The following is a 27985-nucleotide window of genomic DNA, read 5'->3' on the forward strand; positions in this document are numbered from 1 at the left end:
ACAGTAGGAAGGCAGAAAATAGTATTATCCACTTGCTTTTTCGGGTTAAGTGAATGATATCCTGTATTTTTCTTTACACAAGGATCGGATGGCATTTTGTACTGGAAACAGTGACTTCAAATTTTAGGCACAACTGAAACTTTGTGTGGAATATCCCCACCACCCTCCAAATCACAAGCAATACTTTGTTTAAGAATGAGATGCTCAACATGTAGAACAATCCATCTCCATGTTAGATGGTTGGATGTTGTGTGGAAGATCTTAAGAACTGCTTGTTCCATTCATGAGGAAAATCAGATGGGAAGTGTGGCATTTCAGGGAAACTTTACTTTGAAAATTACAACACTAGTACACAGCTCAAGTTTTATACATTTAACATCTGCTTTTTGAAAGAAATGTTAACAATTTTGAAATGAAATTAAACATTGGTTTAACTTTTCCTCACAAAAGCATAAAAGTCATGGAGGAGAAAACTTAACAGGCAACAATAAAAAAGGTAAAAACAACTTTTCCTTTTAGTAGTCCTCTGGTAGTAAAGATAGAACAACTTCCACTTTTCTGTTTTGAGAAGTAATCTGTCTTGGTCCAAAAGTTTAAGAGTGTTTTTAGTATCTGCTTCTGCCTCCACCTCTATCGGATCTGCTTCCACCACGGCCACCACCTCTGGGGGCTCCGCGGCTTGAACTACTGTAAGAATCACGAGGAGGTGGATAGCCCCTTTCCATGGATGGGGGAAGACCCCTGTCTTGTCTTCCAACACGATCACGGCCACTTGAGTAGACATCACTTCTGCTGCTTGAGTAACTTTCTCGGCTTCCATATCCATCTCGTGTGCTGCCGTAATCATCATATCGACTGCTTCCACCATAAGATGGCGGGGGCCCTCGTGCAGGTGGAGCACTACGTGAGTTACCTGCAGGGTCAATGGTCAGGTAATATGGCAACACCATAAGTTATATATAACAATTTCAATCTGAATTTACAGAATTGCTGTATTTAAATGTTTACTGCTACTCTTTTGTATGTATTGAGATGTTCTTAATATAATCTGCCACATTAATGGTATTTAAAGTGGGGATTGCATATCAGGCAGTGAGTGGATTTAAAGACTCTGAAGGGATGAAGACGGTGTTTATTCAGGCAGGCTCTTTACTGGGTACTCCAGAACAGCTTGTTATTTTAGAGAAGAAACTCAGCCATATTTTCCAGAGATAGTTGCAATTCTGAACTGTAGACTTTGCTTCTTTAGCTTATAGCTTATTTAACAAGATGATCAAATGATAACAACTGCACATTCACTGTAGGGGGAAAAAAGTGTGCCACTTCCCCCTAAAACATGAGCAACCTAGTAAAAGTCAGATTTTATGACACTTGTACAGATTACTACATGATCCTCAAAATGGATTCTTACCATAACTCTCATATGAATCTCTGTAGGAGCCTCCACTTGGATGATCCGAGTAGTCTCTGTCACGTCCGCCACCGTATCCATCACGATCACTATAGGAGGAAAGACTACTAAGACTTAGTACAAATCAGTGAGATCACAGCAACAATAAAATGACAGGGAGAAAAATCCAACAGTAGGTACCTATATCCCCTAGAGGGGTATTCATCACGTGAACTGGAATGACCATAATCACGATATGCGTAGTCTCGTGGAGGTGGTGCATAGTCCCGTGTATCCCTGGAACTGGGATAATCTCTGCTTGAGTAACTACAGAGAACAAGAATTGAGATGTTAGCCATATGTCACACCTCAAAAGATCAGGGATCAAAATCCCTCTCTGAACAAAAAAGCCAAATTAAATTAGTAAAAGAATTTACCCGTCTTTAGTGCTATAGCCATCATCTCTTGGAGACATGTAGACATCTCTTCGTGATGGCATTGGTTCTCTGCGTGGAGGACCACCGTAACTGTCTCTTCCACGTGACACAGGAGCTTAAGAGAAACAGCCCAAATTTTTTAATTAGCATTTAGCCACACAGAAGACTCCAAGGCAAGTATTAACAGACTCTTTATAGCAATTTAAAATTATCTCTGTAGCCTACATTTATACTACTTTACATTTCTGCTTGTAGAGTTTTAAAGCAGCACTAGAAGGAACATACTCATCAAATCACACCAAATTGTTCCAAACGGCTACAAAATGATATTGGTATGGAGAGAACCAACAGATTAGAAAGACAACACACCATGCCACAGCAGATCTAAGTTATAATTAATGATCGGCAACAATTCCTGAAGAAAGAGTAAGGTGCTACAGAGCTGACCAAGCAACAAATTCAGGAAGTCCTTACCTCTTCCTCCCATACTGCTGCTACGCACTGGTCCTGAAGGTGCAGATCTTTTAGGTGGAGGGCCTCCACTTCGTGGAGGTGGACCTCTCTTCATGGGAAGTGGCCCTCGAGAAGACCCTAGAAGGATAAGCCATGAACCAACTTATTATTTCTGTGATATTCCCTGGTATGCCCCTAAAGCCTGAACTACAATAACCTAGGCACCGTTATTACTGCTATGTGATCAACAGTAAACCTCTGAAATTAGACCTCAAAGCCTTCTCTTGTGTTTTGGCCACTATTAGATGCTACTGGTAGAACTGTGAGCCCAAGTTAGCTTTAGACAGCCTAAATTCCTGTCAAGAACTGTCTTTTAGAACTTATCCAAAAGCCACAGAGTGTGGTGACACAAGGGCAAAAGAGAGCTGATATCTGTAATCAGTCACAGCTTAAATGCTCAACAAGTTACTGTTCTCAGAAGACAAGAACCACCTGGGAAGATGTACTAGAGAAGATACTACACAGAGAGGGAACAGAGGCACTACAGAGTCTGTAGAACCTACTACAGACTCTTCAAGACAGGAGTTTTCACTATTTCCAGGGGTTTTTTGGCATTACAACTTTTACTGTTTTACCTCAGGTGCTACTTGCTTTTTCATTTAAGCAACAGTTTTGATACTGAAAAGTCTCTGAATAAATAGCTGTATCTTAAGTTAAAGAATATCCAGTATCAAGTAATGTACTATCCTTCTACTTCAGAAAGCTTCAACTCAACACACTACTATTTTGTAACAACAAATAAGGCTCAGCTTTCCTAACTCCCACTACGACCTGGAAGGATCCAGAATTTAGTAAGCTTAGACCACTTGCTAGTAAGAATGAAAGGCAGTTCCCTTTCCCTGGTGTAAGAGAATCGCTTTTTCAACTTGAATACCAGAAAGCTTCCTTTCTCACGTGCAGGGCAGGAGTTTTGCTTTTCTTTCATAGCCAAAAGTCAAGTGGAGTGTTAGTTGAAGAAGGGAATCTTCATATTTGAAAGCCTTTTCTTAAGGTGTACTTGCCTAATCAAAAATTTGACTAAACTGCTGAGATCATATTTCATCATTTTAATAAAGAACAAGGAGTGCACTATTCAGCTGTTTGACTTTTTTTTTTTCCAGTAGGATTACTGTCATCTTCCAATGGGATTCTTGTATGTTGTCCAAGTATATAATGAGAGAGGTAAATACATACCCAAGTGACTCCCTCTTGAAGGTGGTCCTCTCGCGCCACTTCCGCCTCTTGCACCTCTAAGGCCCCTGGGAGGACCTCTGCTTCGTGGAGGGGGTGGCGGCCCACGCCTACCACCACTTTCAAAGGATGGCTTGGTTGCTTGTTCCACTTTAATTGCCTTCCCATCTAATGACTAAAGAAGAAGCTGCTTTACTTACTGCTCAGTCATGTTTGTATTTCTTAAATTAAGCCCCTCTTGCTTCACTATTACAGGGCTTCCATTTTATAAAGTTAGAGCAACTCTAGAACTGATTTCAGTCTTCAGTATTAGTCCCCATGTACTCAGCAGCACGTTGGGCCTAATTTCTACAGTACTTCATTCTTGTGGTATTGATGAAAAAAAATACAGAGCAGCATCAGAAAGGACTTTCAGTGAAAACACAAGTGTCCAATGATTACGGCAGCCCCATGTCATTTATTCTGTAAATGAAACATGATTTATGATCTCCAATTTACTTTCAATTGCCACGGACTTTTGTACCAAACTAGGACTGCACCAGTAGTTACAGGATTAAGCTGAAGGTATCTTAGCTTCAGTTGGGATTTCTGGCAATGGGGAGGCCGTTTAGTACATTTTCTTGATGTCCTGATAAAACGGTGATCACTGAAGTATTTAGAAGTAATTTCAGCATCTACAAAGCAGACCAAGTATGATAATTCACCCCTCTTTTCTACTGTTTCAAGTTGGGTTTTCAAAAAAGGTGACTGTCACAATTTACTCTATTACTTGCTTTTCCAGAGTGGACGTGCTTTGTGGTTTGGGTTTTGTTTGTTTGGGGGTTTTGTTGTGTGGGTTGGTGGTTTTTTTGTAGAAAAAAGTGGAAGCTTTTTCTGGACTATAGACCTGCAATAACAGGAACTCTGCAGCCAACTATTATACCTCAAACATGAGCAGGTGGTAAGACATATTGAGTAACTCAACTAATTAATCAAATTTCTGTGTAATCTTTCAGACATCACACTTCTGGTAACTGTAGCAGAGCCAAGATCACAAGCTCTGCTGAAGTTAGGTTACTGCACACCTCTCCTGGAAAACATGGTTTAAGTTGCCTTTTTTAGCAGTTAAATATTTAACTCTGATATGACAACTCATTAATTATACAGGCAGGAAGTGTTGTTTATTACACTTCTTTGCAGCAATAAATGAACAAGAATATGACTGCTAGTAATGTCTTACTCTGAGCTGCTGACAGTATATCCACAGGTCCAACTTGATCCATTGTGAGGAAAAAAAACCTTTAAAATACTAGCAAAATCATATTGGTCTTGACTTTGACTTAGTAAAAATATTTTACTTATGGAAGGTTTCTCAAAAAGCCCTTTGGTGTCACAAGCTGAAACATTCCAGGGGCGAGTGTCAGTACCTCTAATCACTGGAACTTCTCAGTTTGTACTGTATTCTTTTGCCATCATCATTCATCTGTCTCAGTCATCCTTCTCAAAACAGGAACAGTGGTCTTGAAGCCTTAAGCTTTGCCATCATGACCACTGCTGCCCTCAAATTCATGGCAGATTTTTGACAGTTTGAAGTTTGGAAACCAAACATCATCCCCATCTGCTAGCATGGGTTCTGAAAACCTGGATGCTAGGTCCAAGTTCTTTCCTTTTTTATATAGGAGGTACAGTTTTCTTTATAATTTCTCCTCCTATTTCCTTGCACTTATGCATCTTACCTAGGCAAAAGATAGGTTTCTTTCAAAACCGCTTTATGCAAGCAGTCTTAAAAAGCCGTGCCTAGGATCCAAAAAGACCTTTCATTTAGGTCCAAGAAGATTATTTTTCTTGTTAGCAAGAAGGTATTTGTCAAAGTTTGTTCTATTTTAAAGCAGAGGGGACAACTCCATTTTATAGGTTCTTAGCTCAAAGAAGAAAGTCTCATCTCACTGAACAGATAAAACACACAAGGCATCTCAGCATAAGGAACTTTTTTTTCTCAACAAGCCCAAAGCACCAGCTGTCACAGTTGGTGTTTGTAACCTTGATTCAGAGTGTTACAGTAGCATTTTTAGTATGATATGGGCACCATAAAGTGGAGTCACCTTGGTGCCAAAAAGCAGGAAAGTAATTTAAGATATGAGTCATTTAAGGATAATAGATTGGCGATCATAAACATTCCTATATATGGAATGAACAATCTATACAGCTTTGTAAAGTGAGAAAGGGAACCTTGACCAAACAGAATTAGAGAATTGTCCTGCAAACTGTACAACATTCCAACAGAAAAGATGAATGAAATTTGGGAAGTTTTGCAAGTGGGGCAGAAATCAGATATTCCAAAGAAACCATTACAGAAACTTGCATGAAACTGCAGCCAAACACCACACAGGGCTTTCCTCTCCAATGGATCATTTTACTGTTGATGCTGTTAGTGATTCCACCATTTCTGCACGTTCCTTGATGACACATCAATTGGGCCTCCTTTCACCCAATAAATTCAAGAACTGAAAATCATTTATTATCAGGCTGAGCTTCTACATATTGTATTCCTTCTTCACCAAAAGAACTGGAAACACTTCCTGTTGATTAGAGGAAGACAACCTTCTGTAGCGCTGAGTACAGTTTAGACTGTTGTTTGGATTGTAGTATTTGCTTGCAACCTCTTAACACAGTCCAGCTGGCTTGGCATGTCTACACTGGAATTAAATCTTTGGCTTGTCCTGGATGTTTCTTCTAAGGTCATATCCTCTCTTTAATTATCCATTTTGTCTTCAGGACTTAAAATCAAAAGATCACGAGAACGGTCTACTGCAACAGGATGACCTTTACTGGAGTATTCACACTTGTGTCCAGATAAGCACGTGCATTTCATGACACCAGGATGTAGGCTTGACTACCATGAATTAAGGCTGCTCTTAAAGGTTAGTAATTTGCTATGCTAAAGTACCTTCTAACATTTCTTCTGTGCTTGCTCAGACATGCTAACATTGATCCAATTCTGCAGAGAAAGTAATTTGAGTGAAAAGTCTCCACTCCCACTCCAAAATCATCATCTGCTGACCTCTTCCTGCAGGACTGAAATTAATCTTCAACAAGCAAGGTAAGACTAGTCTATGCTTGTCCCGTTTTAGAATGAAGTATAATTAACCCTCTTTCTTCCCAAACAGAAAGAAATGAGACGCTGGATAAAAAGTTTTCATCAACATTTGCAAAGCAAAAAATCAAATACAAATTCACTCTTGCAGAATCTAAGTCAGCCTCTTCTACTGGCTGCAACTTGCTTATTCTGTCCTTCTGAAGAAATTCAACCCACTGGTGATGCAGAACTCTTCCCCCTGACTAGAGGTCAACTCCTTACAGACTGAACTATTGTCTGGCTGCACAGTGCTTCTGCTGATGCTTCTTAAGTGCCTGAAACTCTCATAAGCATTCCAATTCATCATTTCCAAATGGACAGAAAAACTCCGAGTTCTGGTTTATTACAATGATCTCTTCCCACAGGATGGCTCAAGCATCACTCCTCCTCAGATGTAGAATGCAGTCTTTGAGGTACAAGCAGTACTTCTTGTCCAGAAGGTTTTCTGAAGATGAGGATGAGAGACTACCTCATGAACCTCTTCCACATCTTTCATATCCATGGTCCAATCAAGCCGGACCAGTACAGAACTGGAACTATACACAGCAGCACCTAAAGGTTTGTATTAAGGAGGTCATTCTAGGCCAAATCCAAAGTGAGGATGTTCTTTTCATACGCTATTTGCTGTTTAAATTTCAAAGCAGATGAATATATACTTTCAGATTTGTAGTGCTGAAGACAGAAACCTTGAGAATGATGATCCACAAGGCAGTACTTTCTAGCATTTCTTGACAGTGATGCAGACACTGCATTCCAGAACATGCAGACATTACCTCAGCCACATTCAATCTCACTTAGCTACCTCACTAACCATTACTTTCCTGAACGTTTCCAATGTGACCAAACACATGCCACAACATTCAAGATTTACAACAGCTGGTGATTATTTTCAGAGGTATTTTCATTTGAAAGCTGCACTCCACAAACACTTTGGATTAGTGACTGAACTTTCAGTCTGACAACTAGTCATTGGTGCTTGAAGTTACCTTATGAGGGTGCAGTGTAATGACTACTTCAGAGGAAATCAACATTTAGGAACTGCAGTGAACAATTCTTCAGAACTGTAGCAAACTACACAATGAATAAGTTCAATAAAAGGAGCACCTCTAACGATGTTTAGGCTGGTACAGAAAGGACATTATCTGACTTGTCACTCCCTGCCTTGACAAAAACTACCAACTTGTTTAAAAAGGAAACAAATCTCCAAAGAAAGTAACACTACATGTCATGAGGTTGTCCTGAAGCACCCAGAACCTAAGTACACACATCAGAAAGCCTGCTATAAACACAAAACAAGCAAGTATGACTATTTGTGTTCACTGTGAACACTACTGCAAGCTCCTTTTCTTACTCCCAAAGTGCAAGTACTTATTATGATTTACTGACTGCAATGACTTTTCTTCCACTTCAATGTCTTACACTAACAAGACAAACAGCTATCAAAATCCCAAGCATGAATCAATCAGAATCAGTAGAGGCTTCTTCACCTTACATGAATGGCATCTCAGAGACACTGCTTAAAAAAAGGCCAATGCAGTGTGACCTTAACACAACCGTTCAGATTATGCATGAAAGAGCAGAGTCTGAAAGTCAAGTTAACGGAGAAGACTGTTTTCTCTGCCTAAAGAGACAGCACCTCTATGAAGATGAGCAGCTGCTGACCATTAAGTTGCTTGCAAACTTGCACCTAGCTTTTCAAACACATGCCAGACCAGACTCAGATCACAATAGCCTACAATTATTTAACTATCCTGGTATTTATCTTGGAACTTAACTTTTGCTTCAAAGTCCTAGGTTTTTCTTTTTAAAGACATTACATATGCATTAAATTTTTATTTCCTCTTTAAGTCCTATCATTGCATTGTTGGGTGTAAACAACCAAATTCAATTGCTGGCTCACTGCAAAGTTATTTCACATTAACTGGCAAGACAGTCCTCATACATGCCAAGTAGATTGCTGATGCAACTCACAAATGTAGGAGGTTATCTACAGATTACCAGATAGCACATCAACACTTCAGCACAGTAGGGAAGTCCATTAAACCCATGTTAAGGGAACCATTAATAGTTGTCAGGTAAGCCACTTCCCTGAAGCATCACTTACACAGTACTGCATTCAAACATGATAAAACAAAAACGTTATAGGAGACATGCAAGAACAAAGAGATGACTACTAAAAAGCCCTCCATCATCCATTAAATAAAAAGGAGAGTATAACTGTCTGCCAGCCAGTCTTCACTTTCTACTGTCAAATCCATAATCAGGAGAAAGTGATTCTAGCTTCATGGAGACAAAGACATTTTGCCAAATTTAAAGTTATGACTTGTCTCCAGGGTCTTCTAACCCACTGTCTTCCTAAATTTTATTACTAGTTAATTTACCTCAAAAATCAATACTGCTGGTCAGTAGCAACAGCAATATATAACTGGTCTTAATTCCTACCTTTCCATTCATATCTCTGGCAGCATCTTTTGCATCTGCTGGACTCTCAAATGTGACAAACGCAAATCCTCTGGACTTGTTGGTTTCACGATCTTTCATCAAAAGGACTGCAAAAATAAAGCCAAGTTACCACTTCTTGTAATTAAGTAGCAACACTTAACCTTTATTTAACCTTTTAAGCTCAGAACTTCTTAGAGGACATGAAAGCACCATCATTTCAGATGATCAATGCCAAAAACGTCATCACAGCTATGTTGTTGCTTATTTTTTGTTATCTTAAAATAGAAAATTTTTTACCTTCCACGATGCGTCCATATTTGCCAAATACAGCCTCGAGGGCTTTTTCATTTGTCTCTGTGTTCAGGCCCCCAATGAACAGTTTCCCAGGACGATCTGCTTCAACCATTTTGATTCTGCAAATGACCTAGTAAAAGCATAAGGTTGTTATTAACAAAACATCAGACTGCAACAGACACTTCCATACCACTCATAAATTACTTCATTCCTCAAAAGTACAAGCAAATTTTCTTGAGCAAGATGTCAATTAAGAGATACGAGGTATAAAGAACATTAAAAATAAGAATTTTCAGACTAAAGAAACTACAAGTAGTACTGCCTTCGGTTAATCTATTTGAAATACTGTATAATGTGAAGCACTATAAAGCGGAACAAAGCACTGATAAGAACTCTCTTAAGATGAAGTGGTATTGATGAATGTGAAAGTCTTTCAGAGTTACTTTTTGTCCTCAATGGTAATCCAAGAACTCTGTCCGTCTAAATCCTGTCATATATGTTTCAAGAAATTTACTTAATATGTCAAAGTAATACCAAAATATTAACTTTAAGGTCAGCTTTGGCCAACATTCCAAATTAAGCTCATTCTTCAAATTATTTAAAGTACATCGAGACTACGCCAAAGTCCTGGCCTGCACAACATGTCAGCCTTAAAGAAAACCAGACTATCCCTGCAGTTCTACATAACAAGGCCACAACTAAGGCAAGACGGGGGCGGGAAGGCTAAAAAAAAAAAAAAAAAGAAAAGCCGAAGACAAAGCAAAACCTCAAAGTGCCTGGCAAAACGCCTGGCGCCTGTGGATAAACGTTCCCCGCATGCCTCCAGCCCAATGGCGGGAAAGCCCGCAGCAGCGTGCAAGGAGGGCCTGCGCAGCTCCCCCAGCACACCGGGAGCACAGGGACAAAGCAGCCCCCGGGCCGCAGGACACCGGCGGGGACCGGGCCGCCCCGGAGGCCACGCCGCGCCCGCGGCAGCCCCCCTTCTCTAGCCCGCGACGGAGCGCACCGGGCCGGGAAACTGGGGGAGCGGGGGAGGGGTGGGGGGAGCGTCAGACCCTCCGCGGTCTTCAGGCACCTCCACAAAATGGCGGACACCTTAGGCAGGGACTCTTCTCCCTCCCGGCGCCGAACGACCACCTCGGTGCTAACCCGACCGCTCATCAACCCGTTTTGAGCTGTCCGCCCGGCCCTCCAGGCGCGGCCGCCGCCCTCCCTTCGTCCTCCTCGGGGATGTGGAGGCCCACCCGGCGGGACCTCGAGCAGAAGCCCCCGTACCTAAAATGGCGGCCACCGCGCCTCACGCGGCTGCGGGACACCCCCTCCTCTCACCCCGCCACAGCCGCGCTGCTCCCTCCGCCCCACACAGGGCCAGGCGGACAGGCCTGGCTCCGCCGCGCCGCGGGCCCGCAGCAGCGGGCGTGCGAGACCCAGCTCCCTCAACCGCGGGCCGAGCCTTTCGCCTCGCCGTCACTTTCCGCAGCCCGCTCCCGCCCCGTAGGGCCCGCTCTCCCCTTCCCCCGAGCCGCCCGGGCCTGCTCCGCTCAGCCCGGCAGCACTCACCTCCGCTCCCACCGAACCGCAACTGCGCAATGAGAACGAACAAAGGCGCTGCAGGCCTTTATACCGCTGACGTCACCGGCCGGCTGCAGCCCCGGATGCATGCGGCGGCGAGCCCGGCAGGGGGAGGCCGCAGCCCGCCCGACGCGGGGGTCCCCCGGGGCCGCCTCAGCTCTCCCGGGGCCACGGGGAGCCGCCCGCCGGCGGTCCCCGGGGCACCCCGGCCCGCCTGGAGACGGGGCGTGCACCGGCCGGAGGACCGGTTGCATCACTACTTTGGAAGCAAAATCACTCCCAGGAGGGTCAGTTTAGGTGTGGGGAAGTGTCTGTGCGGGAGGTTCACCCCGTGCTGCTAAAACGGCCTTAAAGGCATTTTTAGTTAGTTTAATTAATATGTGTGTCTGTCAATACCCCTTCCTTCGAGACTTACAGTAAACTGGAAGAAGTGTGGTTTAAAATATGTTGCTGATAGCACGAAGTTGTGCACCGGTTTAACTATTTTTTAATTATACCTGAAGTTCAGTTGTGGCTATTTTATTTTGCTGGCTAAAACCTGATAGCTGAAAAGTTAGGAGGAAGTTTTTGCATACATAAATTGGCTAAATTTTCATAATTTGAATCTGTGGATTATCTAAACCAGTATTAATCTGTCAACAAGTTCTATTAGAGTCACCCAGTCTAATCACCATGCAGTCTTTAGATTTAAAAACAAAAATGGATTTTTCTGTTACGTTCTTAAAATCTAAGTGACAAAACCAAAACGGAAGTTGTCTGATTGTGTATTCTGTGTGGCTTTTAATCAGGACAACTATTTTGCAAGTCTATCTCCATTTGTTACTTTTTATAAAAATTCCAGAAGCACGGTGAACTTGGTCACCAAAAACTGGCAGCCAGGACCTGTAAATAACACCCACTCCTACGCCTTGAAGAAGGACCTTAGAGTTGATTTCTACAAGGTGCAAAAGCTAAGGAATTGCAGGTTCCTTGAACGTTTTAGGATTTCATATAGCTCCTGACTCATCCTTGTGCAGTGAGGGAACAATATCACAGGTAAATTACTTAATACACTTGGTTCCCATGCTGAAATCCCCCTAGGATTAACCAGGGGATTTAGAACCTTAAGTGAATCCCCTGATCCTGTTGTAAGATAGTTACTAATTTAATCAGCAAGGACAGTTTACACCATTTTATCTCAGAATGTACTTAAGAAAACTAGTCAAAACTAGGTAAGTAATCAAGGACTGTAACAAACAGAGCTAAGACTGCCAAAGACCCTATGGAAGCCCCTCAGAGCCCCACAGCCGCACGCTTAATGACTATGTAGATATGATAATTAGTTCCGGGAAATTTTACGTAGAAGTATGTAACAGTGATGTACGGTTTGGCTGAAGCAACATACGGTGGACATGGGTGGAACGATTCCTTCATGTCCCCAGCCAAATAAAGTAATGTCTGCTCATTAATGTGAAACCCAGCATTAAGGAGTTTTATTCCCGATTTTGGTGACAGTCCCCGGTTTGATAACAGGATGCCAACGGCCGGTCCCTGCGCATTCCTGGGGATCTGTGGTGTGGAGGGATGCCTGACAGGTCTGAGGAGCTGGTCTCCAGAGTGCAGCACCTGCATCAGTTGTGGCAGGGCACCGGGGGGGTTTTCCTAGGGCTTTTCAGAGGGTATCCATGCTGCACAGTAGGCAGTGGGTCTCTTGCTTGTACACAGCAATAATCCCTTTCCTTACAGACACCACAGCATGCCTTCATTGAGAAGTTCCTAGGGCTGGCTGCGCTCTACAACGAACCTGGTGGGAGCTTGTGAGAGACTGAAATGTCAAATGATTGTCTCAAAGCCTGCTTGTGTGTGTGCTTTGAGCCACGGGGTGGTGTAAGTAATGCCTCCAACATTCATCGAGGACCAGCTGTGGCCTTTGTAATTAGTCTAAGGAACACCCAAGGAAGCAGGAGTATATGGAAGGATGCACCCTCTCACTCCCTTTCAGTTGTATTGACAAACTCCTTAGATAAGCCTCAAAGAGGGGGAAACGTGGACTGAATGAAACCGAGTGTTTCCCATCAAGCACAAGGACTGCTGATCACTGGCTCCACTGTGTAAGCCCGATACTTTGTGGCTCTATTGTGTACGCCAGATGCCATGCATGCCTTGCAAACGGCTTTGCCACTTCACCAGTGAGGAGGTGATAAGAACTGATAAGAGGTGATCATTTTTGCCCCAGAAGCCAGATGATTGCTCAAGAAGCATAAAGTCAGCAAATCTGTGGGAACTGAGACAAAACCAAAAGTGGGCAGGGCGAGCACAACCACTTCTCAACTGGACAATGGGTGGTGCACCCCATTCCCCCTCTTTATATGTGCAGAACCCATGCTCCACCTTTTTTCTCGTCTCTCATGGAAATGATTTCGCGGAATACCTGCCTCTCTTTGTCTAGTATGCAAATCAGCTGATAAGATGAGCTTAAAATGTGACAGAGAACTTTGCTGTTTGTACACCCACCACTGAAGAACTGAAGACCAACAGGACTCTGCTGGATCCATGGTGGTGATTATTCTTGCAACTCTATTCTGGATGCTTGCTTGATTTCTTTCTTTTCCCTCCATTCTAGCCTATCATTACCACTCTTCACTTTTAATAATAAAAACTGTTTTGGGTGTATGGCATTTGACCTTGTCTGTGACTTAATCTTGCTTTTGGGATCATATTGAAACCTTCTCCAACATTGGATCAGGACAGAGCTAAAAGGAACAAAATGCTGCCTTTCCCACCTGTATCTACTGCCCTCCCGACCCCTTCCTGTGCTGCATGGAGCAGTAGGAGGGGGTGGGTGGGGTTGAAGCAGCCAGAAACAGTGGTGTAGTCTCCTAAGGCTGTGTTGGCCTGTAAGAGTCATAGGAGACAAAGAATATGGTCCACCAGCATATTACCTTATCCACTTTCTTAACATGTGGGATGGACATTGCTCAACTTCTCTGGGACTTCTCCCCTGTGGTATTCCATAGACCTTTATTTCTGAGAGGTGCCACAGAGTCCATAGACTCTACTGGTACTGCCCAGTGCTGCTACAGTTGCGGAGCTGCATAATTGTTGCATCCTGATAAAAGAACATCAGACTCTGTTCTATTTTCAGCTTTTCAGTCTCCTCTGCTCAGATACTGATATTCAACTGCTCTTTGTGTTAGGGAAAGCAGAAGACAACATTGCTTCAGACTACCTCATAGACCTGCTGAGAATACAAAAGAAGGTAGCTCTCAAACACTTCTCTAGACTGTAGTACGTACTTAAAGATGATCACCTTTCCCGCATAGATGCTAAGAGTTTCTGGATGCTGTTACTGTGCATGGGAAAAGGGAAAGATGACCTGTAACGAAGTGGGAGGGCACTGCACGTGATAACAATGCAGTTGCTGAAGAACGGCATAGCTAGATACTCATCCAATTATCATATGAAAAAAGGTTCAAATTCTAGTTTCAATACAAAAGAATTTAAATCTCAGATCCTCCCTGCAATGGATAGTGAAAATGACAGCGAATTGTTAGTCTGGTAAGAAACATGCTAAAAATATTCTCCATCTATATCTGGAGTCTCAGTGTGCATCTATGACCTACAGTAGTATATTTGCTGACTTCTCACAAGTAATTGGCAGATAAGTGAATGCAAACTAAAGTCTCTTTTTTCTCCTCTGATTAAAAAGTAAAATATTTCATTGGTAACTCCAGGATTCATTTTATTAACATATACTGTACATGTAGCTAGATGGGATTGGATGAACATAATTACACTTGAAACAGCATTTGAATGTAACTGCTGTAATTGTATTAGGGCCAAATTCTTCTGGCCTTTGACCTAAAAGATACCTTCATCAGGCTTTTCATCAAAACCTTAGTTCCATCTGCACTGCAAACTGGAACAGTATTTTACTGTATTCCACTACATAGTTTACGCATGGTCTTGCTCCAAGTTCAGTAAGACAGATCTTTTTCCTAGAAGATTACAAGATATATAAATCTTTCTATTTTTCCCTGTTCTCTCCTTCTTTTTTTTCTTTTTCTTTTTTGTAAGTTTGAATTTTTGTAGAAAAACTACAGAAATCTTCGGAAAACAAACAGCAGTCTGAATATGTTTCATTCAGTAAGAAGTTCAAGGCTGAAGAGCCATGATAGTTTCCTTTGCAAATGACCTCCCAACTTTGAATTTTCTGATAGGAAATGAAGATAGTAATAAGTGGTCCTAATACTGGCTCCTACAGAATAGGAAACAGACTTAGATGGGATAACTGGGCAAACAGAGACCAGAAAAACTCTACCAACCTTTACACAGAAGACAGTTGCTATCTAACTAGCATAGATAGAGTCACTCTTGCATTATCACAGCTTAGAAAATTTTCCTTACATTTTTAAAAGTAGAAGAAATGCAATTAAGTATGTTATTTATAAATGCACTGAAGTGCTAAGGCTTGGACAGCAGGCCCAAGCCAGAGTTGACCTATAGATGAATCCTGTATATTTTATAACTGATAACCACTGTGCTAGTAGGTATTGTAGTAGGTTATAACAACCCACTTATGCTGATGTAAAAAGTGCTAAAGCGTTGAAATACTGAAGCCTGAACAACAGGCCCTGAGCCAAAGCTAACTTAGCATGTAGTCATTAACAAAATATGTAAGCTCACTAGTGAAAGATGCAGCTTAGACAGAATATAATCAGCAGTGAGGAGAAAGGCCAAGAGAATGTATCCAACTTTCCTTTCTCAGCCTTGTTCAAGGCTGAGAACCCAAGTATTTGGCCTTGTTAGAAACTCCCTTGGTTCTCACTCCCGAGCCCTGGCCAGGCTTTGGGTGGAATCCAACAGGAGAATGAAATCAGATATTTTCCGCTCAAAACAAAGGTGCCAGTTATTCTGGCTTGCCGATTTTTGGTATATAAGGCTGGACCCGCTTGCAGCGACTTTGGATGCCTCACCTATGGGTGGACACACTGCGTAGGACTTCCCACTTGCCGGGACAGGCTCTCCAAATCCTCACTGTAACCGGGGCTGCCCAGCGTCTGCGGATCTGGATGATGGTAACATATGCAAGTGGTGATGGATCTTTCTTAATCACTATTCTCTCTCTCGTGTAGTAATGATTTGATGCATTACCCTGTATTTTCCTATTTGTTTGCTTTAAGTGCATTATTCTGTCTTTTCCTTACTGCATGTTTTCTGTATTACTGTTGCATTATTTAGTTATCACTAGTAAAATAGCCTACTCTTTTCACTCTGGTGTCTGAGTTTAATTGGTATCCTTAATCAGCAAAACACCCACATACATATAAGCTGATCCCTTCATGCCTTTTCACTGATAACCATAAAAATGAGGCCACTAGATGGGAGAGGTGGACAACATTCCATGAGGGTAATATTTTATGAATTTTTATGGTAGCTTTCACCTAAAATGTCACTCTCTTCAATGAATCCTATGATGTTTAACAATGTAGTTGAATTTACACTACAAACTTGTTCATACAGAGGGCAGTACTTTGGATCTCCCTTGTACCATGCTGTGTATATTCATCAAACATACTGGCCTTTTACCAAGTTCATTATACTTTGGGTTTAAACTGGATAAAGGGTTCAGGAGAGCTGGGGAATGAGGACTAATGAATACATAAATAATCTGATCACATAAGACTCATTCGGAATGAATAAAAAAGGGAATGTAATTCCCTCTAGATATATGGTCAAAAACTAATAACTGAAAAGATCCATTTAATACTCTCATGACAAAGAGCAATTTTCTAGGCAGCTGTCAGTTGACAGGTATTTGTAGAAATTCAGCATTTTTCCTCTGTAGAACTCGGACTAGAGTGGATGAGAACAGCACAAAATAATTGTTTCTGGAACTGACTTTGTCAACCATTTCTGAACTGGAACTCCCTAACATGCTTCTCCCAAATCACCTGTTTGGGATATAATTGTGGCCCCTTTCAGTTTAGCAATACCAGGTGGATCACAGGTTCCTAAGACATAGCTGGAGCTGCCTGAAATGACAACTCAAATTTTCCAGGCTCAGCGGAAAAGACACAAGATAAGCAATTACTATGCACCTTTTATTCTTCCTCCTTTTGCCTGGTGCCGTCCTACGGTAAGGGCAACTCACCGCTGATCGATGAGTTTGGTAAAGTTGTTGGAGGTTTTGCAGGGGTAATGCAAATGTAGTGTCACAGGTTGGAACCAGAGTGGCAACAGCTTGCCTAAATAGGAAATACAGAGAGGAAGACGGAGGTGTTGTCTACCCAGTATCAACAGCAATGCCTTTAGCACAATTGTCTTGGACAGCAGTGCATACCTGTCTCGCCATGGTAGCACGGAGCTTGGCTTGCAGCCATCACCGTACTTACCCTGCTTCTCAGACAGGTTTTGCAGCTGTCCCCGAGCGCTGCTCCTGCCATTGCCACCTGAACGAGCCAGCCTGGAGCTTGGCATCACGTTTGTGGCACCTCTGTGGCCGCGTTGTAGCAAGGAGCCACGGGACACCACGAGCTGGTGTGCATCCCACTGCCATTGGCTGCAAACATCACAAACTGCTAGACCAGACATCAAAAAAATCATCAAGTGTAATTCTTAAAAGTCACAGATGAAGGTTGTAATACAAAATCTTCGATTTCTACCCCTAATTTCTGAGCTGGTAAGATCCAGTTTAAGTCTTTCAATGCTATTTTGGGGGCTAACACCTTAAAAAACGTTCCGGTACGAGTCACCACAGGGGACTCTGGGGAAAAAAGGCTGAGTTGAGCGTGGAAGGCAACAAGAAAGGAAACCACCTCCGCACCGAGAGAGAGGCGACACCCCGGCTAAACGTCCCGCAGCCAAGAGCGGCCTCCGGTAGGAGCAGAGCCGCCCGCCTCAGGGTGCCCTCCCTCAAGATGGCGCCCAGAGCTTCACCTCCTCACCGCGCAGGCGCCGCGGCCCCAACGCGCTTGTGACGCCGCCGCCACCGGCCTCCGCCTCGGCTGAGGCCGCCTCTGCAAGGCGCTGGCCGGGGAGTCGGGGCTGCAGCCTCGGCTCATGGTGCCTTCGCCCCTTCAGGCTGGAAGATGAGGCTGCTGGCGGTCGGACTCTTGCTGGTGGCACCCCTCTGCGCCGCCTTCTACCTGCCCGGCTTGGCGCCCGTCAGCTTCTGTGAGGAGGGCGAGGAGAGCGAGGGCTGCAAGGTGAGAGCCCTCCCGGGAGGGCCCGACACGGGCGTCCGTCCCCCCCGCGCCGCGGAAACCCCGAGCGGGGGAAGGGTTTCAGCGGCGAGGGGGGAGACCGCTGAGTACTCCCCGCCCCGCTGCGTGCGGGCTCCGGCCGTTCTCCCTCAGGCGACAACCTTTGCTCCGGGAAGCTAACCACCCCGCTCTCCCTTTCCCTTGGTGCACCCGGTGGTTTTTTTACGGTGAAACCCTCCCCTTTTCCCGCTGAACTTTTCAGCCGGCGGCGGGAGGGTCCTTCGCCGGTGCTTCGTTCCTTGGTGCAGCCTCCTGTGGCGGCGGCGCTGCCGGGGGGGGGCGGCTCTGGCGTGGCCCAGTCCGCGGCGGCGGTCGGGGCCTGTCAGAAGTCTGTGGTAACTCCGCCGTGGGATAGTCAGCTCCGAAACTTGTAACAGCTCTTGCCAGCTAGCGATGCGATTCGTGTTGGCCGCACATCTGTTTTTGCAAGTCTGTATTTTCATACTTTTTCTCCTCCTGCCCTTCCCTGTTTCAGTCACTAATCGAGCTCTTCGTGAACAGACTGGACTCAGTAGAATCGGTTCTGCCATATGAGTATGATGCGTAAGTACATCGCAACAGGCTTTCAGAAGCATTTGGAAAGCCTGTTTTCTGTTCTCAGTGCAGCGCTGCAACTCCTGATACAGTATGTGTGTTTCTTGTAAGCAGTATTTGGAATGTAGGGATGGAAGAATAAATCCAGTGCTCAGCGGCAGGAATGAAATACGAGAGGGTGGAAGTGATGAAGGTCACACCTGTGCCTCCTGACCGTCCTCTGTTATGGTTAAAGAGAAGGTTGCTGCGTTTCAACGGGGCGCATTTTTTTGAACTGAGTACTAGATTTAGCATTGACTGATACGTTTGAAAGTTCTTCCTGTTAGTCAAGTCTAGGAAGACGGGAGCTTCCTTGTTCCTGGCAACTAAAAGAAATTGGAAGAAGAGTCATTGGTATTTTTCCTTTTCCCACCAAAGCTCTGTATCTGATTCTCATTTTTTTACTTTGATTCTAGTCTGTGAAAATTATTACCTGCTTTTGCGGATATTTATAGGCCTACAAAGCAGTGGTACACATTACGGTTTGCAGCCTTGCTGTTGGGCATACAGAAAAGAGAAACTTGCAGGTGTTTTAGGTCTTACTCTGTGCAGTAGAACAGTAGCAGCAAGACTAGAGACTAGCTTGAAAAGCTCATGGTGTCTCTATTTGCATTAAACTTTATGGAAGCCATTGAATTTAGGATCACTTATTGAGGAAAAGTACTTATTCTTTGAAGATAAATGATTTTTTTTTTTTTCTCAGTAACATACTGCTACCCATGTTCAAATAACAAAGATCCAGAATGGTTACGTTCTCTCTCCCATATTCAGCTGTTTCAGCCTGTATGTAGTTGAAAAGAATTGGTGAATGGCGTTTGGCAGTGTGGCACATTAATATTAAAAGCACTTCCCTTCTTTGGAACATGTTTCATGTTAAATACTATTTGTAAAGACTCCTTTAAGAAAGGGGTCTAATTGTTTTTCTGAAACTTCTTTTTTTTCCAAGAAAAATGGGCAGTCCATAGCATAGTCTCTTTTTTCTTAACATGAAACATTCCATTGTTTCTTTAAATTTGAAAAGTGTTCTTGGACTAAGCATCGTGCATTTTGTTAAAGATATTTCAGATTTGCTATATCTTGGTTGAAATTGATATCAAAATAGAAATATTTCTATATAATATATGTCAGATTTTTTTGCAAAGGTAATCAAATTTTTACTAATAGTGACTGACCCACCAAAAGAAATATGAAAACTGTCATATTAAGGACATAACTTACAGTTTATTTACAGTTCTATGTCAATTAAAAATTAAAGGTAATATTTTCCACTTTTTTCTAGTTTTGACTTCTGTCAAGATATGGAGGAGAAAAGACCATCAGAAAATCTTGGGCAAGTGCTGTTTGGGGAGAGAATAGCATCATCTCCATATAAGGTTATTTTATCCCTTGAAGTTGAACCTGTTTAAATTTCATAGCTGTTGTTCTGATGGCTGTAATACGCAGATGTAGCTGAAGATTTGATGATTGTGTGATTATTTTTATTTATTTTTTTAAATGCAAGCTTTATAGTGTGTATGTATTAAAACCAAAACCACTCCCACCCCAAAGGCATCTTAGGGTGGCTAATTAAAGTTAGACAGCTGATCCAGTCATCACTCTTCTTTCCTGTTCCTCTGTGGTAGACAAGTCCAGAAACTGTATCTTAAGCAGTTCTTTAGCAGCTGGGTGTATAGTGTGTTAGGTGATCTGAAATCATTATTTTTTTAAATGTAGTATTGGAGCTGGTGGTTCAGGAACTGTTTCATATACTTGTAGTATTGGGCAACTTCCAGAGTGGGAAGGGGAAGTCCAGTTGGGGCTCACTTCCTGCTTTTCCTTGCTTGTACAGACTTAACATCTGTTGTCTAAAACCAAATTTTTCATTGTTGATGCATGTCACTTGAAACCTTCTGTAAAATAAATATATGGAGGTATTTTATAGACTAGGTATGTAATATTTTTCTGTCTCCTGCCCTGTGTTAGACATGCTACATTTGGTCATTGCTAAAAAGGTGTACAATCAACTTGGGAAAATTATTAGCAGTCGAGATACGGTCAAACACTGGCTCTTAATGCTTGAAAGCTGTGTACTGTTCAAGTGCAGTTTCCAGATGGGATTTGCTGGTGAAACTGAAAACTGGACTATGTTTGTGTGTGAAGGTTGCTAGATAATCCAAATCCCTGTGAGCAAAAGAGGCAGCAGAGTTTCCCAGTCTGCTGCTGCTCGGTCATGAGGGACCTAGTCACATCTTTTCATAGTACTGTTAAGGAGGTGATGCCTCCTCCCTTGTGTAAACTGCTTCTAGAAGTCTCTTTTGACTCTGAACTAGTGTCATTTTAAGTCTTCTGACTTCTGGCCACAAGAAGCTTTTAAATATGTAGCATAATGGGTCATTTGGGGTGGATACCCACTGAATAGATTTAAGTATTATAACAATTACTTGTTTGAAATGGCTGCATGCTACAGTAATTAGAAAATGCTGTGATTTGTTAGCACTTAGGCCTTGATAAAGTTAGAATTTTCAGTCATGTTTTGAATGTGTTAGCTCACTAACAGGTAAATACTAACTGGGTCAGAATAGAAGTTTGATACACAAATGTGAGCATATTTGTTTTAGGAGGTATCTGCACTTGAAGCTTTTATGTTGTGCAACTTGTTGCATTTTTGGCAGCCTTGTCTAATAACTTAGCTGTGTTTCCCCATGAGGACTAAAATTAACATGAAACATTCAGAAAGGGTGCAGTTAAGAACCTGTTTTAGCAGATGATGAAATTACCAAAATAAACCAAACTGGTAAAAGAGAAAAGCAATACCTTTTCTACTAATTTTCAGATTTCAGTCCTCAGGGTTTATCTGGAGGTAGCTTATCTGGGCTACTGAAGAGATTTTTAGCAATGTGAAAGGGATTGTTGGTGCTGCTAATACATAAATCTTGACATTTAGGTTAAAGCTGTTGTACAGGAAATTCTGGTTTTAGAAACTCTTATAGCAAGAAAGCGAAGCATCTCAAAAATGTCAGCTGTACCTGAAAAAAAAAAAAGAGACTTGAAAATTAGATTTTTTTTGAAGAAAAACTGAAATTACTCTTTTTATGTGCTTTTTTAACAGTTCACTTTTAAAAAACAAGAAACATGCAAGAAGGTTTGTACAAGATCGTATGACCCAGGAAATAGTGCTGATAAATCCAAACTGTCTTTTTTGAAGAAAGGAATGCAGTTGAATTATCAGCATCACTGGTAAGCTGAGATATGTGCTTGAGGTTGGGGGTTTTTTTCTGCTTTTTTTACATTGTTATCTATGTTATAAGTGGTTGCTTTTTTCTTTCTATGTGATAGTTGTCCTCTACTGTGCATCTTGTGGGTGCTACTGAAAATTATGTGCATTACGTGAATGTTAAATGTCAATGTAAAATAAGGTGCATCCCTTTCTGAGGACATGTTCTTTGATTTCTGTCTAGGATTATCGATAACATGCCTGTGACGTGGTGCTATGATGTGGAAGATGGACAAAAATACTGTAATCCAGGATTTCCAATAGGATGTTTTGTTACTCCAGATGGTAGAGTTAAAGATGCTTGTGTTATAAATGTAAGCGGTGGAAATTTTTTCGTTAGTATAGCAGATGTAATTTCATTTACAGTTTTATTTTTAAGCTTTCTTTTCCTGAGAAAGAACAGATACCCTTGTAAACATGTTTAATGTTCAGAATGTAGGCATTGACAAAGCAGAATGCTGCTTCTGTATGGAGCGTCTCACTGATACAATTGTCCAAAAAAAAAGTTCATATATGTCTTTTGATCAATATAGATAAAGCTATAAAACAACAGTATTGGTGTTTAAAAGCCTTAGAAAATTGAGTTTTTGCTCTGAAACTTCAGGTGTATCCATCCTTGTACCTATCAATTCTTCACCCATGTTGTATTTGTGTGCAAGACCTTCATTTATCAATATCAGATAGAAGCTTTCTAGTGAAGACCTAGAAATGAGCACTGTGTTCTAGTTGCAAAAGTTATGTCTAGCACAGTTTACAAGTTATATGTGTCAGGGTTTTCCCAGATGGCTGGAAGATAACAAACACAGCTGTGATAGGGAAAGAATTATATTGACAACAGTTTAAAATGTGTCAGTCATCCTGGGAGTTTCATGTTGAACTAGTACAGTTACAGATAATAGTGACACAGTTTTATCTCTCCTGGGGTGAGGGACCACACTCCCCTCACTGAGAGTGCTGTCTGTTGTGACTCTGCTCTGCCGTATGACATACTGCTTGTATGCAGTGCAGTCAATTTATTTGTATTCAGCAGGTCTGATGCTTCTTGGAAGCGATGCACTTATTGTGCACGTTCAGTTTACTCTGTCTACAGTCACCTTCCAACTCGGTTACTCCTCAGGCTCCCTAGACTATTCAGAATGGTCTGTGAATTGAATAACCTGTCCCAGTTAGGTGTTCAACTTTATTACTTTGTATGTGACGTTGTTTTTATTGGTGTATGTTGTGTTGGAAGCTATCTGGTGCACAGAAAATGGTTGTAGCAAAGTCAGCAACTTGGATGAAAAGTTGTTTTTTTTATGAGGAGGCTTTCATACATAGGCATCGATGATTGAATTTCCTAGTGATTGTTTAGGGAACCTGTACTGTGTACCCATGAAGTGCTGTGCAGATCGTGTGTGCTAGCTGTGGTGTGTACTCTGCCAACATAGTTGTCATACCCTGCATCAATTTTAGTCTGTGAATGCTAATCGTGATGAGAATGTTGCATAGTGTAATGCTGGAGGGATGGTTGTTACATGGGCAAATAAGGATGTAGCACTGTGGATATGACTGTAATCTCTGGGCTGAGCTGAGGAATGTCATCCTCTTTTAGAAGTATAGCCAAATATCTATTCCAGCAGACATAATTACCTCTTTGGAAATGAGTGCAGGAAAGGGGTTGTTATCATGAATAACTACAGTTTGTCCTTGCATTTATGCAACTGGTGAGCTATATTGTCACTTTAACTGCTGCTTTGGAATGGAGGAAACAGGTACCTAAAGTTGGGTTTATAGTATGACACAGGTATGATTCTGGTCTTCTCACGATGGGAATCTTGATCATAGTGAAAGAAGAGGAATCCAGATAAGTTTAACGCAAGACACCTCATATTTTGCTGGGAGCGGGCAAGGGGTGGAAGTTGTATGGCAACTGGAAATTGACTAATATATACAAAAAATAAAGGTTGGTTGTTTTTTTTTTTTTTTTTTTTTATTTGGAAACTCAACTAGCAGTCTGTCACCCTGGTCCACTAATTAAATTTAAAGTTTTTTAAACAATGACAATGTTGAGGAGAAAAGAAAATCCATGTCAACTTAATTGACTCTGGTATCGTCTGAGCTTTATATAATTCCTCATAATTTCAAATTCTGAAAGGATAGTGATGACAAAGCAGAATAACTACTGAAGGTTAAAGGTAGTTTTTTGAAGCAGAACCTGGTTTGTAAGCTGTGGTAGCTGGAGCGTCTACCAAGAAGACTGTGGTGGTGGGGGAAATCGTGAATCTGAATTACTTGTACTTTGAATAACTACATCTTTGAACCTGTTTTGGCAGCCTTTTGTGCTAAATACAAAAATGGTGTCGAATACATTTAAATTTTACTAGTAACACAGATGTGATACTTTAGTTGGTTTCTATTTATATAATAGAATATAGAGAAGAAAATAAATATTTTGTATAGGTATATTAAAAAAAGGTGAATGTTGAAGTATTTCCCTTTTTTCCTCGCTCCTTCATTGGACAGTTGTATCATTTTAAAGTTCTTGACTGCTTGCGCCCTCTCCTGTTGGAGAAATTTCTCAATCTCTTCATGATCTCTTGTAGTCAGAGTTTAACAAGAAGAACACTTTCTACCTCTTCAACCACGTTGACATAACAATCATGTACCATAGTGGGAAGGATGAAAACTGGCCTGGTGCAAGACTGGTGATGGCGAGACTGAGACCGCAAAGGTAATTATGCATTAAAGCAGCCAGTTCTACTACTAGGGAGTCCTGTAACAGTAGTTGCAAACTTAGAAATGGTGTTAGTAATTTCTGAGGAACTGGTTATTCTGACTTCTGGTAAAGCTTTCAGTATACAGGTTCATGGCTGGAACAAAGAGCAGTTCCATGACTCTAAATGTCATTTAACTTTGCTTTCAAAATGTTCCCCAAAGTCCCTCCTGATGGATAAACCGCTTATGCAGACTTTTAGAACCTGACACAAACAATAGAAACTTTCTCATGTTTTTATTGATTTGCAGCTGGGTGTGCATTACTTTCTTTTAAAAGACATGTTTTCAGATACTCTGAGAAACATCCTTTAACTGTGTGATGGTTTCCCATGTCTTCTCTCTTATTAGTGCTGCATTGCCTCCCAAATATACTTTGTCTGAATACATAGTATTTGTGCAGGTGTACTTTCTTCTGTGTTGGTTTGGATATGGAGGTATAAGTAAATATCAAGTTAATACTGGTATTCAGAACAACAGATGATGACTGATTTCCTAAGAAGACTAACTTATTTTCTTAAACAGTAGCTTCTTAGTTTCTGTGTTGACCAGAGAGGAGATGCAACAGTTCAGAGGTCAGAAACAGACTGAAGCGACTACTTTGGCCTCTCGTCAGTCTGTTCATGCACAATTCGTATTTACCTATATTTGAAAACTGCAGTCCCATTTATAAGATTTCAAAGTAGGTTGCTTTTTTTTTAGCTAAGCTCTTCCCTCTTTTCTACAGAGATTAAGTACATTCTTAAATTACGCTACCACATTTTCTCAAGTCGTAGACATGTATGGTGCAGCATGACTCAGATATACTTGTTTTTTCTGTGGCAATGGTATAGTGTGTTTTTAGGGAGTTATACTTGCTATGCAAGTTTATTCCTTCCATTTACATGTGCTCTGAGGTGGTAACAGGAAGTTTTTACCAACCTTCTCCATTTATAAGTTGCATCCTGAATGGTTGAAAAATGAGAATTTGTCTTTTCACTAGTAGCGCAGACCACAAGGGGGCACAGGTCAGTTGCGCATAACGTTAATTTTGTCACTCTCTGACCTGGTGTTTTGCTTGGTGTTTTGCTTCAACCTTGAAGCTCTACTGATTTGTGGTTGGAGCAACCTAGGCCTTTCATGAAAGTTTTTATTATCTTGTGGCTTCACTTAGTTGTTGACATATAATAATGTATGTAGGGTAGAATTGTTTATCTAAATTAGGTAAATACAAGTTGCCCAAGACAGTATGAGAGGGAAGCTATTTTCCAGTGTTGGAGGAGGTTCACAGGAATGAATTAAAGAAACCTTAAGGTTTGCTTGGACTTTGTGCTTCTATAGCTGCAGCACTTCTAAGGTACTGCAGAGAAGGGTATGCGTATTTGAATTTTAGAATGTAGAGTGTTCTGAGTTGTTCTATATTTTTCAGAGTACACAAGACTGATGAGAGGTGAAATTAGACAACTTGTATAGGAATGGAAGGGTTCCCACAGTCATTTCATAATAGAATCATCATCATCGTTGGATGGTGTGGGTTGGAAGGGACCTTAAAGATCCATCTAGTTCCAACCCTACTCCCCATCTTTTCTGTAGCCTGCCTGAAGTACTGGCAGGCTGCTGTAAGGTCTCCCTGGAGCCTTCTCTTCTCCAGGCTAAACAACCCCAAGTCTCTCAGCCTGTCCTCACAGGGGAGGTGCTCCAGCCCCCAATCATCTTCATGGCCTCCAGACCCTCTCAAGTGGGTCCATGTCCTTCTGATGTTGGAGGCCGCAGAGCTGGACACAGCACTGCAAGGGAGGTCTCATGAGAGTAGAGGGGGATTTCTTTTGCCCCAGTGTTAAAAAAAAAAAAAAAAAGTAATTAAAAAAAAAACCCCTCCCAAATCCACCAAAATAAAATAAACACCCTTCTCCCAATGAAACTTGAGGGCAGGTGAAGAACCTGTGGGAGATTGCTAAGAAGTTCTCTGTTTTCCTTACTGACAAGCACACACTGAGGTTAAGTCCCTCACCACTAATGCAGTCTTGTTAAAATGTAGAAGGGAGGTATGAAGGCAGAGGAAGGGTATTTTGTGTTAAAACTTACCATCTTAGCAGGTAAAGATCTCCAGACTTCGCAGCCTAGTTAACCAAGCACCGTTTTAGTTTAGGACTAGGACTTCATTCTGATCATAGCAGAAAAGTGGCTAGGTGAAATGACATCCCATAACCTTTAGAGATCTGCAGTTCTCATCTCCCACATGCTTAGCAAACAGCTTTACCTATAATGTTCTCAAATGCAATGCCTGAAGTGTGAACAGATACTAACTGAATGTAGGATAGTGATCCAAGACCCAAATCCCTAGGGGGTTTCCTGTGGGGTTTTTAGCTCTCACCGCAAATGCTCCTGAGAACTAATACTCAGTTCTGGTGTGCCTTTAAGGCTGTTACAGAAATTCTGAATAATGATACCTAATTAAAAACATGATTTTATTTTTCTCATGTTATCTCTAGCTACAGGCATGAGTATTAATAACATACATTTTAAGGTCTTCAACCTTTGTTGGTGGAAGAACAGAAAAGCAAGTCCTCAAAGAAGTTGAATAGCTGGTACAAAATGATATACACAGCTCTCCTTGGTTTTGTTTTTGTTTTGTTTTTTTTAAATAAAAATTTGTTTAATTACCTTAGAAAAGAATTTGTAAAAAATCATCCTGTAGAGCATATGCACTTTTATTTAACTTTTTTTCTTCCCCTTAGCTACAAACATACAGATGAGAACAACTTAAGTTGTGAAGGTCCACCTATGGAGATTCCTGGAGAATTCACCAATAAACTGAATTTGATCTACACTTACTCTGTGACATTTGAAGTAAGTATTGAATCTGTTACATGAATATGTAATTCCCCTAAAGAATGAAATCAAAACAACTGGCTAATTTGCTAATAGCCATAACTGGATTAAAGCAGTGTAAATACCATAAGATATTGTGGTCTTCTTGTGAAGCAGTTTTCCCAAAACCTGTTACTTTTCTGTTACTGTAGTTTAAGTGACACTTGGAATGTTAATAAAGACTTTTTTCTTTCCCTGTTTTATTACTAACAGAAAGGTAGTAGATTGAAAAACTGCAAGAGTTGTCTTCCTTGAGTGTGCTCTGTTTTCAGAGTTCAGGCAGAATACTGAGAGTCTCATGTTGAAGAAATGTTTATATTGTATTTGGAGACACTTTGTGTTAAATGTTGATTTTTAGCTTATTGTAAAGCTGATTTTTTT

General features: G+C 41.6%; 2 protein-coding genes and 1 non-coding gene across 4 annotated transcripts in view; 1 reads left to right on the plus strand and 2 right to left on the minus strand.

The window, feature by feature from the left end:
* Positions 1-357: 357 nt before the first annotated feature.
* RBMX (RNA binding motif protein X-linked) lies at positions 358-11138 on the minus strand. Of its 2 annotated transcripts, none has more exons than XM_074834738.1 (9): positions 10922-11138; positions 9365-9491; positions 9068-9174; positions 3514-3685; positions 2302-2418; positions 1828-1942; positions 1592-1717; positions 1412-1500; positions 358-913 (listed from the first exon to the last, which is right to left on the minus strand). In XM_074834738.1, the coding sequence occupies exons 2-9, from the start codon at positions 9471-9473 to the stop codon at positions 606-608; spliced, it is 1143 nt and encodes a 380-aa protein (XP_074690839.1). In that variant the 5' UTR covers positions 9474-9491; positions 10922-11138; the 3' UTR covers positions 358-605. The 2 variants fall into 2 exon arrangements, with proteins under 2 accessions (XP_074690839.1, XP_074690838.1); XM_074834737.1 differs by having other exon boundaries at positions 1412-1515.
* LOC141928027 (small nucleolar RNA SNORD61) lies at positions 9245-9317 on the minus strand. Its single transcript, XR_012624650.1, has one exon. It is a non-coding gene; the product is annotated as a small nucleolar RNA SNORD61 (small nucleolar RNA).
* Positions 11139-17873: 6735 nt separating the features above from the next.
* LOC141927600 (transmembrane 9 superfamily member 2-like) overlaps positions 17874-27985 on the plus strand; it is a 32814-nt gene continuing 22702 nt past the window's right edge. The window contains exons 1-7 of the mRNA XM_074834739.1: positions 17874-18120; positions 18653-18720; positions 20030-20123; positions 21839-21966; positions 22188-22317; positions 24586-24713; positions 27472-27583. Of these exons, the coding sequence (XP_074690840.1) occupies positions 18004-18120; positions 18653-18720; positions 20030-20123; positions 21839-21966; positions 22188-22317; positions 24586-24713; positions 27472-27583 (777 nt within the window). The 5' untranslated portion in view covers positions 17874-18003. The remainder of the gene's footprint in view (positions 18121-18652; positions 18721-20029; positions 20124-21838; positions 21967-22187; positions 22318-24585; positions 24714-27471; positions 27584-27985) is intronic.

Source organism: Strix aluco, chromosome 10, assembly GCF_031877795.1.
Source record: "Strix aluco isolate bStrAlu1 chromosome 10, bStrAlu1.hap1, whole genome shotgun sequence".
NCBI lineage: Eukaryota > Metazoa > Chordata > Aves > Strigiformes > Strigidae > Strix > Strix aluco.

What these genes read in the sequence shown, in the direction of transcription:
- RBMX (XM_074834737.1), bottom strand. Translation starts at nt 9,473, where the DNA reads ATGGTTGAAGCAGATCGTCCTGGGAAACTGTTCATTGGGGGCCTGAAC. An exon ending in ATATGGACGCATCGTGGAAG is followed by an intron (nt 9,175 to 9,364) that starts GTAAAAAATTTT and finishes TTATTTTTGCAG; the next exon opens with TCCTTTTGATGAAAGATCGT. An exon ending in CAGCAGTATGGGAGGAAGAG is followed by an intron (nt 1,943 to 2,301) that starts GTAAGGACTTCC and finishes GTTTCTCTTAAG; the next exon opens with CTCCTGTGTCACGTGGAAGA.